Below are 15561 nucleotides of genomic sequence, written 5' to 3' on the forward strand. Positions count from 1 at the left end.
CTCACTCACTCACTCACTCACTCACTCACTCACTCACTCACTCACTCTCCATCCATCCATCCATCCATCCATTCATTCATTCATTTGCGGTTCTGTGGGTGACACCTACAACCATCCTGGTACCGTTCTGTCACCTACCTGCAGGCCTTTAGACAGAGGCCAGAACAGCACCAGATGGAGCAGTCTCCTCACGGACCGGGCCATGGTGATTCAGAACTGGAGCGACGAACCGGAGATCTTCATCACATCCGCCATCCGTCACTCTACCATCTTCATCATCGCAGACCCAAACACGCTCATTTATTACCTGTTCCGTTCATAACAAGCAGAACGGGCCGCATCTTTAACAAAAACGATCCGTTATTTTCACAAATAATCCGGAATGCGTTGAAATGGATCCGTTTCAGTGTAGACCGGTTCGAAAAATCATCTGCATATGGAATCAGCTAACCCGGTCCGAGGGTAAAACTCCGGTCCTCGCGGTGCCGCAGTCGACAGATCGGGTACGAATGATTTGGGTGAGGAACCACAGAACCATCAGAGGCTCCAGAACCAGAAACGCACCCTCGCGTTTAACCTGCGCTCATTTAGGCGCATGCGCACTGTGTCTGACGACAGAAAACCACCGCTCTGAGAACGTGGTACTCTCCAGAACCGAACCTTCCAGAGACATATTTAACTAGCTCTGCTGCAAAAATTTACAAAATAAAAAAAATAAAAAAAAAAGATAAAAGAAAATATAAAATAAATAAAAATCCCTATATATATATATATATATATGAAAGTTATAATCAGTATCTCACCTGTTGTAGATAGCTTTTGAGTGAGCCCAGTTAGGAGAAATTCAACAGAAGTTCAATTCTGGCAGGTTGAGTTAATGCTTGTCTGAGAAAGCCAAAGTGGATCACTACCATCTTAAAACAGGACAAGCATCAGGATGAAAAGAGAAGTGAAAATAAACATCCAAACAAAATTTACCTTTGTAAATAAATAACTTTAAACAGCCAAAAGGAAAAAAAAAAAGTTGTACTATTAATTTGAATCTAATAATTAGCATCATTTAACTTTTTAACTGATGTATTCATTGTGTTGTTGGAAAATTCTGACATTACAATAAGTTTTCTTCATAGCATTAATTTATCTCATCACTGGTCAGCTAGAAAGGTTGTAAGAATTAAAAAATAAGAGTACAATGTTTGACAAAACTGCTTTTAAATCAGTTGAGAAGTTTTTAATGCTATTCGAGACCTGTACACATTAAGTTTTATTAATGCTGATTCAACATTTAAGCAATGCTGAATCAGCATCAGCACTTTTTTTATGTACTTCATTTGCAATTCTGCACATTGTGCAAATTTAGACTATCGTTAAAACATTTAGCTCATTCAGATGAGTGCTAATTGTGGTTTATAACTTTTAGATTTAATTTTATTAAATACTTTCTTACAGAAATGCATTGTTTCCTTCAGTTCTTTTAAAAACATTATTTTTAAATTGAAAACTGGTTTTTGTCTTCTTGCACCACTACTCATGACTTTTAGATGTCTGCTACTTGTAGCTAGCCTTTTGCTAATTTTAGCCATGATTCTGCTACTTTAAACATTTTATTTTCAATACCAAAAGAATTTAAAATACTTAGTAATTTGGCTACTTTAAACTATAGTTCTCTTCAGCTATTCTTTTTCCATTTAAGCTTTTAGCAAGTCTTCATTTCTTTTAATGTTCACCCTGCACTTACACAAAAATACAATTTCTACAGTTCTCATTAATGTTGATTAAAGCCTTAAATGTAATTATTTCAGTTTTGACTGGTTTAATAAAAAAGTTTTGGTTTAAATCAGTTCTAATATGAATGTTATTCAACGCATCCATTTAAACGAGACTTATTTTCTCTGTTGAACGCTGATCAATTAACAGCAGTAAAAAAAAGTTTAGGAGCAGTTTTGATGTTTTATGGGAAGACAAGAAAACATTTTTGATGAATAAAGTGAGAAAAAAAACCTCAGCCATACTGTAAAGAATTACATTTTATACAGAATTTCCACCCATCATTTTATTTAGAGAAACATGAACTCTAAGGTGTCTTTGAAAATAACGCTTTAAATCCAGGTGAGATGGTTCTGACAGAGGATGGAGGACGATGTGATGCGAGAGTTTCAGGTTTTTAAAGAACACATTCCAGCTCATCAGGACTCACACGGAGCCATCAAGCTGTGAATGAGCTCCATCTGTTTCCTTTTGTCTTTGGCGCGGTTGATGGTCATCTTGAACAAGCGACAGTACAACTCCATTGCGACGGGAGTGTCATCGTTCCCCGGCACAGGGTACGTCACCAGGCTGGGGTTGCAGTTGGTGTCCACCACGCCGACTATGGGGATGTTCATCTTGGCTGCTTCTTTGATAGCCACGTGCTGCTGGAAGACGTTGTTAAGAGTGGACAGGAAGATGATGAGGTCAGGCAGGCGGACCCCTTGGCCTAACATGACGTTGGCATTGGTCAGGAGACCCCCCTGCCAGAACCGCGTGTGAGCGTACTCCCCGCAGTCCTTGGCAGTTGTCTCCACGAGGTGGCAAAAGTGACGTTGGCGGTTGATGAAGAGTATGATACCTCCACGATAAGCAATTTGGGCCGTGAAGTTCAGAGCCAGCTGAAGGTGCTCCACAGTTTGATCCAGATCTATGATGTCATGGCCCAAACGGCTGCCGTACACGTACGGTTCCATCAGCCTGGAAGGAACAGTACCGTTAATAAAGCCCCCAAAATACAACAAGACAACAAACAGAATGACTCAGAGGTAGACAACTACTCACGAATAAATCAACAAGCATACCACACATACACCCATCAACTAGGGGTGTAACGGTACGTGGGCGTAATTGAACCATTTTAGTACAGCGTGTTCGGTTTGGTCCACGTGCGTACCGTTTCGGTTATTTTTTAATTCATTAAATTTTATTAACGAGAAATTATGCGACGCAGAACTAAAGTTCCTAAGCGTGTTTCAGCGCTATTATCTTGCAGCACGAGGAGCATTAGCAGCCTAGCATGTCATTGCGATCTCCTGTTTGGGAACATTATGGCTTTCTTGTTAAAAGACAAGTGAACAAATCCAAAGCTGTGTGTCGACGTTGTTTCATGGAGATTGGATCTGCAGCAGCAACACGTCTAACTTGTTAACGCACTTGAAACGACGACATCCGAACGTGAACGTCTCTTCTAGCATCCTGATGCATGCTCAATAATCCAGGTAGAAAAATCCAAAAAAAGTTCAATCTGGTCCTCTGGACATTCAAAAAAAAAAAAAACAAACAAACAAAAAAAAAAACTAAGCAAAAAAATATAGAAACGTTTCGTCTCTCATCCAAGAGACTTCCTCAGTCTGAGGTGCTGTATTCAGCTCAGTCTTATAAATAGCACCTTCTCAGAGTGGATCAACCAATTTGCTGCTGACAACCAAAACCAGCTGATCACATGCTCAAGAAGGACCATCAGCCTAACAATGGATCATTAGCACACTGATGGCTGTTTACTATTCACAGAGGGCTGAGTGATACTAGCAATAACAGCATTGTAAGAGGGGGACAGTTGAACCCGGAGGCCTCCACCCCTGTTTAATGATGGACGATTTATTTTCACAAAGATGGCCTCCTTTACTCTTCTCTCAAACCATCGTTCCTCTCTGTCCAGGATGTGAACATCTTCATCCTTGAAAGAGTGACCGCTGGCCTGGAGATGAGTGTAGACCGCAGAATCCTGGCCTGATGATGTTGATCTTCTGTGCTGGGCCATCTTTTTGGCCAGTGGCTGTTTAGTTTAGGAGTCTCTTCTAGCAGCTTGTTGCAAAGACTGACAGCAGCATTTAAACAACCTTTCTCAGGTAATTCAAATCGGTCCAGAGCAATAACACAAGCTGTAGGAGTTTTTAAAGCTTTGGAGCTACGTCCGAATGTTGTTGATGCGCTGGTTTTAAAGTTATTGAGCCCCGCTACGACATCCATCACATCAACACTACAGCCAAAAAGTTGTAGCAGCTCTTTATGAAAAAGATAAAACTGATATTGTCAACAAGCCCTGGACCAGATTAAAGCCCTGCCCTGATGATGATGATCAAGAGATTCAAGCACCTCATAACAAATGATGACAGTTCATAAAGAGGTATTGTTATTTTATTATTATTATCTAATTAATGTTTTTATTTTTAATAATCTTATTAACTCTTTTTTTATTTTTTATTTGTGTTTTATTTCCATTCTGGGACAGAGATAGCAGCTGAGTCTTCCTGTTCAGGGAAATCCACCAGAGATCACCTCCAGCTAAGAAGTCTGTGATGAGTGAACTCTGAACTTTTCCAGGGATAGGTGGGAGCAGGTCCAAGAAGAGGTTATGAGTAATGAGGCCAAATACAGCCACACTGCAAAATTAGCAAAGCTCTACCTCTCTGTTCCTGCTACTGTTGTTAGTGAGTGGTTTCCTCCACCGCTGGAGTATTCACTGCAACTAGATCTGTGCTTTTGGAAGAAAATGTGGACAAGTTGGTCTTTTTGTCCAAAAACTTAAAACTTGATTAGTTAGATTGTAAACAGTCTGTTGCTGCTTATTGTTCTGGTTCTGACTGTTATTGTGTTTATTAAGATTTTTATTATCGTTAGTATAGTTTATTTATTGTAAAGAGTGCTGTTTATTAAAAATATCATCCAAATGGGTCACTTTTATTTATTTTTATACAAACGTATTGTTTACTTGGCATATTTTCAAAATAAGCATTTTGTAAGTCTTCATTGTCTTTTTTTGTACCAAAAATTAACCGAACCGAGCCCTCCCTGAAACTGAACCAAACTGAAATGTGATTTTAGCGTACATTTACACTCCTACCATCAACGCACTAATATGCAGCAACACAGACCTTGTATAACCTTTGACATTGATTTGCAACCTTGATGAAAATATTACACAACACACCGTCTAGTGGTGGTAATCAAGTTTTGTTCAATTATCTTGAGCAGATCAGAAGATATGAGTGGAACAAGAGAAAAAGTACAAACTTACTGACGTACAGATGGACGAAGACTACCTAACACGCACCTTTCAATGGGCATATAAAAAGTAGAGCCTGTCGGTTTATTCTGTTCAGATAAAAGTGAAAAACCAGAATTGGTGCAGCATCTCTAACAAAAAACAATCAAGTCCTAATATTTCTACTCTTTTCCTCTTCTTTCAGCTGTTTTCTCTTCAGGGGTCACCACAACAAGTTGTTCTCCATCTGTCTCCATCTGTAGCTCATCTCATCTGACAGAACCTTCTGTGTCAATATCAAAGACTTTAGTTCGGCATCGACAGCGCTCCAGTGGGGGGTACCACAGGGGTCCATCCTCGGTCCCCTTCTCATTTCTTTATACCTGCTACCACTAGGTGCTATCTTCCGCAAACACAACGTACCCTTTCATTTCTACGCCGATGATTGCCAAATTTACTTCCCCCTGAGGCGCAGAGGCACACGCTCTATTCAGCCTCTTCTTGACTGCCTGGCTGACATCCGGGACTGGATGGCTTTAAACTTCTTAAGCTTCAATGAGAAGAAGTCTGAAGTCATGCTGTTCCATCCCAGTGGCTCACTCATGAACCATGACATTGACCTTTTCTCTCTAGCCCCGCTAGAGAAACAAAAGGTCACTAATCTGGGGGTGATAATGGATCCGTCCTTAAAACTCAACAGTCACGTAAACATGATGGTCAAATCCTGTTTTTTTCAGCTGAGACGGCTGTCTAAGCTGAAGCCTATACTCTCCAAAAAGAACCTTGAGACAGTGATCCACGCCTTCATAACATCTAGGCTTGATTACTGCAATTCATTTCTGTTTGGAATCAGTCAGTCCTCCATTGCTCGTCTACAACTGGTCCAAAATGCTGCAGCCCGATTTTTAACTGGTACAGGCTATAGAGAGCACATCACGCCAGTTTTGGCCTCCCTGCACTGGCTACCCATTCACCTTCGGATCCAATTCAAAATTCTCATGTATGTTTTCAAATCACTGAACAGTTCCGCCCCATCCTATCTCACTGATCTTCTGCAGCCATATGTCCCACCGCGCTCTCTGAGGTCAGCAGACCAGATGCTTCTCTCAGTCCCAGAAACCCGTCGTAAGCTGACAGGGTGACAGGGCTTTCTCTGTTGCAGGTCCACGACTGTGGAATGAGTTGCCACTGAGTGTCCGGCAGGCTCCCACACTCTCAGTCTTTAAGTCTCACTTGAAGACCCACTTCTATTCTCTTGCCTTTAACACGTTGTGATTTGTTTTGATCCGGTCTGTACTCTACACTGTTGGCCATTTTAGTTAGCTTCTGCTGCTATTTGTTTCTGTATTTCTATTTTATGTTTTCCTGTCCGCTGTGCATGTTTGTTTTCTTTTGTACAGCACTTTGGTTGGCCTTGTTGCTGTTTTAAGTGCTCTATAAATAAATTGGTATGGTATGGTTCTCCATCTGTCTCCATCTCCATGTCCTTTCCTGGCAGCTGCATTTCTAACATATTTCTACTAGTATACCCACTGACCCTCCTCTGGACATGTCCAAACCACTGACCCTCCTCTGGACATGTCCAAACCACTGACCCTCCTCTGGACATGTCCAAACCATCTCAGTCTGGTCTCTATTGACTTTATCTCCCAGTTGTTCAATCTGGGCTGTACCTCTGATGATCTCATTCCTAATCTTCTCCATCCTTGTCACTCCTAAGGAGAACCTCAACATCTTCATTTCTGCTATTTCCAGTTCTGTCTGTCTTTTTGTCCATGTCTCTGTCTCCAGACCATACAACATTAGCTGGTCTCACCACCCTGTTTAATCCTTTCCTGCCACCCTTCAAATCACTCTTGCTCTTTTACTGTAATCTTTGTAAAACTCTTCAACAACATCTGTGACGTAAAACGTCATCAGGGAAGAAACTAAAACGTTCACTGCAACCTTCTTTAGGTTAACTCACAGGAGAAACAACAACCTTCATCCATCCATCCATCCATCCATTATCTTTACCCGCTTATTCCATTTTGGGTCAAGGGGGTTGCTGGTACCCATGTCCAGCAATCACTGTGCGAGAGGCGGGGTACACCCTGGACGGGTCGCAAGTCCATCACAGGGCCACATAGAGACAAACGAGACAAACAACCATTCACTCTCTCACTCACACCTAGGGACAATTTAGAGTTACCAATCAGCCTAACATGCATGTTTTTGGACTGTAGGAGGAAACCGGAGCACCCGGAGAAAACCCACGCATGCACGGAGAAAACATGCAAACTCCACCCAGAAACACCCTTGGACCGTGCTGCCCACACAACAACCTTCAATATAACTGTAATATGATGGAAATGTTAAAATCAATTTTCCATTCTGGAACCGACCTGTGCCTGCAGGTGTTTTTGTGACCCAGATGGACTCTGGCATCGAACAGATTTTTCAGGGAGAAGAGTTCCGACACCCGGAAAAAATCCGGTTTCTGCAGCGGCAGCTTGAAGAGCTTGTCTGGATGGAGGAGATGGAGAACATTCACCGACATGATGTGACACAGATAATGAAACATGCAGGCTGTGACTCACCGCTAGCATCGTCTGTTTGGGTCCGAGCGGGTTCGATGGACGCTGCAGTAACATAGTGCTGTCCACTCAGCGTGGGTCGGAACCGACGAACACCTGAACATACACACCCGTTAGCTTTAGCAGTACCATTAGCTGAATATGGTGGTTTATTGTTAGCGACCGGATCAGTTTTAAAGTAAAACAAAAAGTTTAAAATAAGTCATTACACTGACAAAAACACGAATTCGAACGATTAAGCAATTTATTTCATACCTTTTAAAAGCGTACGAACCGCCATGCTGCCAAAGCTAGAGGTCAGCACACACTGCGCATGCGTGTTTGTAGTGGTAAGTCGTAAAAAGAACTAAAGCCGTAAAACGTTGTGTCGCGACAAATTTTCAGCTGCAAACTACAAGACCCACAAAGCCACACGTTTTTAATTCACAACTTTATTGAAACCCGAAATTTAATCATTCCATTTTTTATTTAGCAACAATTTATTAAAATAAAAAGAATTTAATACACCAACAAAACATTGCATCCTAAAAATAGCATTTTTCTTGTGACTTGTAGATCATCCAGAAAAAATAAAGACAAAGACAAAATGGAACTCTGGTAAAACTGAAACTTACCAATAATACAAGCCCATTACTGGCCAAACAAACAAACAAACAACAAAAATAACAACCAACATCTTAATTTTCCTTTCACTGTATATATTAGAACCTACACCTTAAACTATATGTTTCTCAAACCAATTTGTAGCTGAGAAGCAAATGTATAAAATAAGTATTTCTGTCAGATAGTGATATCAAACTTTGCAACAAACTTCATTTAAACATTAAGTAAACAAAGTAAAACAATTTCTAAACAGCACTGAATTACATGAAAAACACTCTTGCCTGGACAATGTTGTCATGCAACTCTAGATGTGTGCTTCCATCCTGTGAAGGAGAAAAACTGTCAAGACATTCATTTAATTTCTTTTCACTGAGTTAAGTGAATCTGTGCACTTCCATACCTGCCGACAGGATCAAACTGAAGCTTCTTTTTGACACACAGCAAGCTCCTGCCCTGCTCAGAAATGTCTCTTAGAGAAGGGCACATCTGGAGACGAGGTTAGAGAACACACTTTCATACAGCACATCTCACTGCATAACTCAAACCATCAACACTAAACCTGGATTATCATTGTAGAATTGTACCTTATTCAACTTCTTCAGCTGGTAGGCCCTGCTGAACATGGTGCTTCTCTCCCCTGAGGTGAGAGCTATGCATGGACTGAAGGTGACCCCTGGATCAATGGATCTGCACAAAGACCTGAAGGAGGCAGATGTTTGTGATTTAACCTCAACCCCAATATGTCATTTATTATAGTTTCATTAATCATGCATTATAAATGAGAAGACACACAGTTGCTCAGACTCCACTCTTTATTTCACACTGAAAAGATACAGCAACAGTTTTGTTTTAATGAATAAAAGAAAAAAATTAAAAAAAAAAATACAAAAAGAAAAAAATTCAATGCACAGCATGTTCGGTGATTTTTTTAAATTTTTTTATTAAACAAAAATAAATAGTCTTTAGTCACAGAAACAAAAACATGAACACAATAATCATTAAGACAAAGAAGAAGAGAAAGTTTTAGAAAAATCTGGAACACAAAACTTCTTTATCTCCACTTAAAGTCCTTGTTAGTAGCATTTATCATCAACTAAACTAACCCATGACTTCAATCCATAAAATGAACTTTGTAATTAAATATTTGATAGATGAGATGTTTTAACATCCCCATGGCTGGGTCAGAGATACGAGTGAAGAAAGCAGCTAACTGAGTCAAAATCAAAATGGGAGACAGATTAACGAGAATCTTCATGATGACATGAACCACACAGACTCAAACCGGAGAGCCGAGGAAGGCTAAAATCAAAGCAAATGTAGAAGTTTCAGATAAAAGTGGAAGACTTCACAGCCTCAGACGTGCAGTTCATCTCTTAGTTTGGACAGTCTCATCAGTTCATGAGGTCAGAATGCAGAGTTGTGTTTCACTCAGCTGTTTATTATTGGATGGATCAGATCATTAACTGCTTTAACTCAAAGAAGTGCATTCTCTTTACAGAACAAAGTGAGAATTTTATTTTATTACTTAAATCAAACGGACACGTTTCTTTTTACCCCAAAAAATCTTTGTATTGTTTTACTGAAAGCACTTGAAAATGTAAAAAAAAAAATGTTTTTTTTATTTAACGTTGAAACTGATCATTTGAAACAGTGTTCATCTTCAGATGAAACTTGTTGTAAGAGTTGTATCTTCTCTAAAGTGAGTCCTGTTTCAGGTAAGGTTTGGTTTCATTAACATTTATTACTGGTGGTCCAGACGACATGATTTAACTTTTTTTTTTTTTTTTTTTTTTTACTGGTACACTAAAAACAATCCAACATTTAAGCTCAATATGATGTTAGTTTTATGATAAAAAATATATATTTTCTGTCCGAACTCCTTTTACTTTAATGTGTTTTTTTATTTATTTTGATAATGTTTAAAGTTTAGAGCATAAAGAAAACAGAAGTCATGAAGCAGCTGCTGAGTTTGACACTAAATGTGTAGTTTTTTCTTCAGAACCTTTAAATGATTGAAAGACTTCATTAATCAGAAGAATGCAATAAAAAAGTAAACAGAACCACCAATAAATCAAATACTTACAGATTGGAAAAGCCCTGCTTCTGTTCTGGTTCGGTTCTGCTGTCTGACCCACAATCTGCCTCATCTACAAACTCTTCATCCTGTCTGTCTTCTTGCACCTCTTCATCACATCTGCCCCTCTCTTTCCCTTCACTCAAGTCTCTGCTCTGGACCTGGTTGGTCCTGCTCTGGACCTGGACACGGTTAGTCCTGCTCTGGACCTGGTTGGTCCTGCTCTGGACCTGGACATGGTTGGTCCTGTTGGACTCCAGTTCTACAAACACACTCTTGTCTTTGGGCACATGGACCATGCTGGCTCTGTCCTCTCCTAAAGAGAACTGGGAGCTGTGTCCGGCTCTAAGGCTCAGAGGAAAGGTCATGAGTGAGTTCTGCCTGACAGCAGAGCAGAACTTTACCACTGGGGCTCTGACTGGGATGTTCACAGGCGTCTCTGAGGAACAGGAGAATGAAGCTGGGATGGTCCTCGAAGAAAACCAAGCATTGGCCAGAGTCTGTACTTTGAGGTCTGTTTTCTGGTATGAAGGGGTCTGTACGGTGGTCTCTTTACTTTCTGAAGAGGTGATGTGAAACTTAGTCCGGGTGGGGGCCCTTTTGTCAGAAAATGGAGGGAGACCCAGACTCTGGCGCCACTTGATGGACTCTGCCTGGGACTGAGCAGAGACAGAACTCAAAGCTGGTCCACTTTTCTCAGACTGAGGGGGCACAACAAGGTCTCCACCAGGGTTAGGTCTCCTCAGCTGGTTTTGGGCTGCCCCAGCCCCATCTGCTGGTTCCAAAAGACTGGGACTGCAGGACTGGTCTGAGGACACACAAGACTGTGGACTGGCAAGAAAAACATGTGATAGGAGCCTGCGTGGGGTTTGATCTTCAGCTGGACCACTTGGAGATGCAGACGGAAGACCTTTTGGTTGTGGAATAATCTCAGCCAGCTGAGCTTCCTTCTTTATGTTTTCAGGTTTCATGTGTCCATGTTGAACCATGGATGTCCCATTACTGCACACATGTCCATCTTTCAGTTTGTCTGCAGGGGAAACTTTAGCCTTCTCAGCCAGGAACTTCTGGATCTCCTGTTCGATGCCGTCGTCACTGTCCACAGAGCTGCTGTCATCCATCGGAGCAGAGAACAGTGGTTGGCTGTCTCCACCGTCCTCACCTGGCTTTAGGTATGAACTGGTTTTATTACTCGGTCTGTCCTTGTCTTTGTGGACACTTTTCAAAGCACTACAGTTGGAAACATGATCTAGTCTGAACTTCTTGATGGGAACAGTGTTGCCTGACATTGGATCTTCAACTCTGCTGTGCTTACTGGGCTTCCTCTTCACATCCCTGATCTTTTTCTTTGTCTTCTTTTTTGTCTTGAGCAGATCTTTTATTGCAGTGTCAAGGTCTTCATCGCTGTCCAGGGAGCTGCTTTTGTCTTCACTTTGGTCTGGCTGGTGTGACGCTGTGGTTGGTCTGCTTGGACTTCTCTGGGTAACAGCTGAAGAGGTGGACTCCTCAGAATTTTTATCAGTTTCTCTGTCTACTGTTCCAGACATGTTGGAGACACAACGATTATTCTCCCTCTTTCTTCTTCTCTGTGTTAAAGATAACTTTCGTGGTTTCTTTGGGACTGAAACCTCTTTTGTTTCTTGCACGTTGTGCATTTGGGCCTTCTGCTCCAGGAATTTCCTGATTTCCTGCTCAATTCCATCCTCACTGTCAACGGAGCTGCTGTCTTCCTGTGGCAGGGTGTGGGGAGAAGTTTGAAGGAGAGTGTCAGTTGGACTGTGACTGCTCAGTCCGACCCCATGATGGAAGGTGGTGGGCAGAACTGTTTTAGAAATGTCCAGAATAGCTTCAGCGCACATGAGTTCAGCAGTTGTATTAACTTTGGGAGGAGCAGAGACTGGAGGACCTTTGTATTTGAGGAAGTCTGGATGTGAGGAACTGGGTTTGCCATCAGATGAAGGATGGTTCTCTGTTGGGACCTTTTTCCTCTTCGGTTTGTGCCTCTTTCTGTTTTCTAAACTCGTGGCATGCATTAAAGGCCTGATGGAGGGGATTTGCTTGTGCAGAAATGTTTTTTGGCCACTCTTCTCTCGAACTTGCTCCAGCTGAAAAGAGCGAATAGCTTCTTCGATTCCATCATCACTAGATGAGTCTGACTCACAGTCTAGCAAACTTAAGGTTTCCTGCCTGTTCAGCTGCTCTCTTTTCTCCAACTGGTATCTCTGGATAGCCTCCTCAATGCCGTCATCACTGCTGGAATCACCACAGTCTTCCTCCTCCTTCAAGAGTGATGTTGTTTTGTTAAAGAGACCAGTGGGTTCAGAGCAGCTCGTTGAACAGACCAAACTTTGACTCAGATCAAAGTTCTCATCTCTGGAAGCTTTGTTTTTGATGTATTTCTTTAAGGGTCCAGTAGCTGCTGCTGTTGGAGCTTCAGCTTGGACTCTTGTTGGAAAATGGCTCATGGAAACCAGGGACGTGCTGCTCTCAGAGCTGTGTTTGGAAACATTTGGAAACTGACAGGTTTTGCTCGAGCCTTGTGAAGTCTGGAGAAAAGCAGGTCCATGTTCAGGCTTGTGTTTGTGACCATCTTTTTCTTTCAGGTACTCGAGTATTGCTTCTTCGATGCCTCTGTCCACAGAGTCGTCGCTGTCCGAGCCACTGCCCTTATGGTGGTTTGTAGAAGAGAACTGGGTTTTCAGGTTTTCTGTGGAGCTTGTGGAAGCACCTACAGGAGGCTTGAAGACGTGGGTATGACATTCCTGTCCTTGGATGTTGTCGTCCATCTCGAGTGAGGACTGGCTGCTCCTCAGGCTCTCTATGATCATCTGGACCTTGTCAGAGATAGGTGTTTCTCTGGTAGACAGCTCTGATTTTGAGTCATTGAAAGAAGTAAGGCTGAAGCTTCCAGGTGGACCACATCTTCTCCACTCAGTCTGTGTCGCTGCGACAGGAGGCACGTTCATCAAGTACATCCTACTGAAGTTTGGAGTTCCTCGAACATCAGAGAGTTGCTGCCTAACGGTAATCACATTCTTCAATCTGGAAGGGAGACAGAAACACACCACGGTGGTTTAAATTTCAGACGAGGAAAAAACAGGATGATCAGTAGAATGATTCAGTGTTAAAGCTGAGAATAAAAGACATTTTATAAATGTTTTATTAATATTTAACTTAGAAAAAATATGTTCAAATCCTTTTATTTCACTAAAGATATTATGTGTTTCAGTATTTCAATAAAATGATGAGCCCAAACACTGAATGTTTTCTCCAACTGCTACTCTTTAGATTATGATAAATATGGACGTGGGTATGACATTCGTGTCCTTGGATGTTGTCGTCCATCTCGAGTGAGGACTGGCTGCTCCTCAGGCTCTCTATGATCATCTGGACCTTGTCAGAGATAGGTGTTTCTCTGGTGGACAGCTCTGATTTTGAGTCATTGAAAGAAGGAAGGCTGAAGCTTCCAGGTGGACCACATCTTCTCCACTCAGTCTATGATAAATATTCTGTTAATAATATAAAAGGTTTGATTGTCGACCAACCGTAATAAAACTTTATATTTTATAATTCATAGTTTGTTTTGACCATCACAACCAGTGGTGGTGGTGAAGGTTCTGCTTTTGCACATCAGTTTAGAAATAATGTCACACTCAACGTAAAAATCACAATTTAAACAATCTGTTTATTTGCTTAACTCTGCAAAAAATTGTTTTTAAGTTATAAAGCAGATGTGGATAATTAATGTAAACTAGCGCCACCACGTGGTGGAAACACAGCAGATGGCCAACAGGCCTCCCAACTCTCAGGTGGGTTTATTTGGTGACAGCAGAAAGTCTGGAGACCACACAGGGAAAAAAAACTTTTGAGTACGAGACCAGTGTCATATGAAACCAGCAAGACTTGTAAAAACAGAACCAGCTGTGTTCAACCATCACTCTGGACCTCGGTCTACAGGTGCTGCTTTTAGCTTCTAGCTCATTTTAGATACTTTTAGCTAGCCTTTTGCCATTTTTTAATTTAGCCCATTGCCATGTTAGTTTTGAGTTAGAACTTTTCTATTTGTTAGCTAACATTTTGCAACAATTAGTTTTTGTCTAGACTTTGGTAACTTTAGCTTTAAGCTGACTTTATGCAATTTTAACTTTTAGCTAAACTTTTTCCATTTTGGCTTTTAGCTGAACTTTTGTCAATTCATCTTTTAGTTGGCCTTTTGCTGCTTCAGCTTTTAGCAAGCACATTAACTAGCCTTTTGCTACATTTAATTTTTAACCAGCCTTTTGCTACTTTTAGCTGACCTTTTGGTACCATAGCTTTTGGTTAGCTTTTAACTACTTTAGCATTTGGCTAGTCTTTTACTGTCCTTCTTTCATTTAAGACTTTAAAACTCTGTTTTGGCTTCTCAGCAATTTCAGCAGTCATCCGGCACTCAGCCTTTGCACTGCATTTTACTGAAGACAGTCTGTATTGTTATGTCCTGATGTGTACAACTTTAGAACTGAACGAGGAAGGACTTTATCTTGTCCTGAATGTGAAAAACATCAAGTCTCTAAAACAGGAGCATTCTTCTACTATCAACATTCACTTACTTGAGACTAAAAGGGAGAATTTTATAATAATAAATTATTTCTACGATGCGGTAATAGCAATAATAATAATAGTAATATCTGAGGACTTATTAAAACTTTTTAAGCAGAGCAAACCACAATTTCAAAGTCTGTTTAAAAGAAGTGACTTTGGACTTTTTCTCTGTAAATCCACTTGAGTTTATTGATAGTTGAGGTTTGCAGTTTTTAGGTTTGTTTAAAAAGTGTGGTTGGAAAAACAATAATTGATTATCTACCAAGGTTAAGTCAGGTCCTCTGGACAGATTCTTCTTTGTTGAAACATTTCATCCAAAAGACTTCTTCACTCTGAGGTCCTGCATCAAACGCAGTCTGACAGTTGAACACGGAGGAACACCCCACCACCACCACCACACACACACACACACACTTAACGATGGACAGGTTGTCTTCACAAAGATGGCTTCCTTTGCTTCTCTCTCAAACCAGCGTTCCTCTCTATCAGCGATATCTCTCTATCCTCCTCTATCTCTACGAGAGAGGTCCAGAGGCCCTGACTTAACCTTGTTAGATTATTCTACCTGGATTATTGAACATGCATCAAGAAATAATTGATTATATGCCCAAAAAAGTTAAATCTGGTCCTCTGGACATAAAAAACCCCCAAAAAAACAAAGCAAAACAACAAAAAAATGTAGAAACGTTTCGTCTCTCATCCGAGAGACTTCC

The 15561-nt window shown here is 41.0% G+C and overlaps 3 protein-coding genes across 3 annotated transcripts in view; all 3 read right to left on the reverse strand.

The window, feature by feature from the left end:
- Positions 1–530, reverse strand: part of dipk1b (divergent protein kinase domain 1B) — a 35418-nt gene extending 34888 nt beyond the window's left edge. The window contains exon 1 of the mRNA XM_037692707.1: positions 139–530. Coding sequence (XP_037548635.1) covers positions 139–204 — 66 coding nt within the window. The 5' untranslated portion in view covers positions 205–530. The remainder of the gene's footprint in view (positions 1–138) is intronic.
- A 1508-nt stretch (positions 531–2038) lies between these two features.
- mrps2 (mitochondrial ribosomal protein S2) lies at positions 2039–7915 on the reverse strand. Its single transcript, XM_037691756.1, has 4 exons — positions 7846–7915; positions 7594–7686; positions 7399–7519; positions 2039–2727 (listed from the first exon to the last, which is right to left on the reverse strand). Exons 1-4 carry the CDS (start codon positions 7868–7870, stop codon positions 2187–2189), a joined length of 780 nt encoding a protein of 259 aa, XP_037547684.1. The 5' UTR covers positions 7871–7915; the 3' UTR covers positions 2039–2186.
- Positions 7916–8436: 521 nt separating this feature from the next.
- ppp1r26 (protein phosphatase 1, regulatory subunit 26) lies at positions 8437–13314 on the reverse strand (the record flags this gene model as incomplete). Its single annotated transcript, XM_037691814.1, is given in 4 exon segments — positions 8437–8516; positions 8594–8679; positions 8778–8892; positions 10277–13314. Coding segments are annotated over 4 exon segments (3186 nt in total). The 3' UTR covers positions 8437–8497.
- Positions 13315–15561: the final 2247 nt, after the last annotated feature.

The sequence above is a fragment of the Nematolebias whitei genome, chromosome 18, assembly GCF_014905685.2.
Source record: "Nematolebias whitei isolate Nwh7 chromosome 18, NemWhi1, whole genome shotgun sequence".
Lineage (NCBI taxonomy): Eukaryota > Metazoa > Chordata > Actinopteri > Cyprinodontiformes > Rivulidae > Nematolebias > Nematolebias whitei.

What these genes read in the sequence shown, in the direction of transcription:
- mrps2 (XM_037691756.1), bottom strand. Translation starts at nt 7,870, where the DNA reads ATGGCGGTTCGTACGCTTTTAAAAG. An exon ending in GGTTCGTACGCTTTTAAAAG is followed by an intron (nt 7,687 to 7,845) that starts GTATGAAATAAA and finishes GTGTATGTTCAG; the next exon opens with GTGTTCGTCGGTTCCGACCC. An exon ending in AAAAACACCTGCAGGCACAG is followed by an intron (nt 2,728 to 7,398) that starts GTCGGTTCCAGA and finishes TGTTCCTTCCAG; the next exon opens with GCTGATGGAACCGTACGTGT.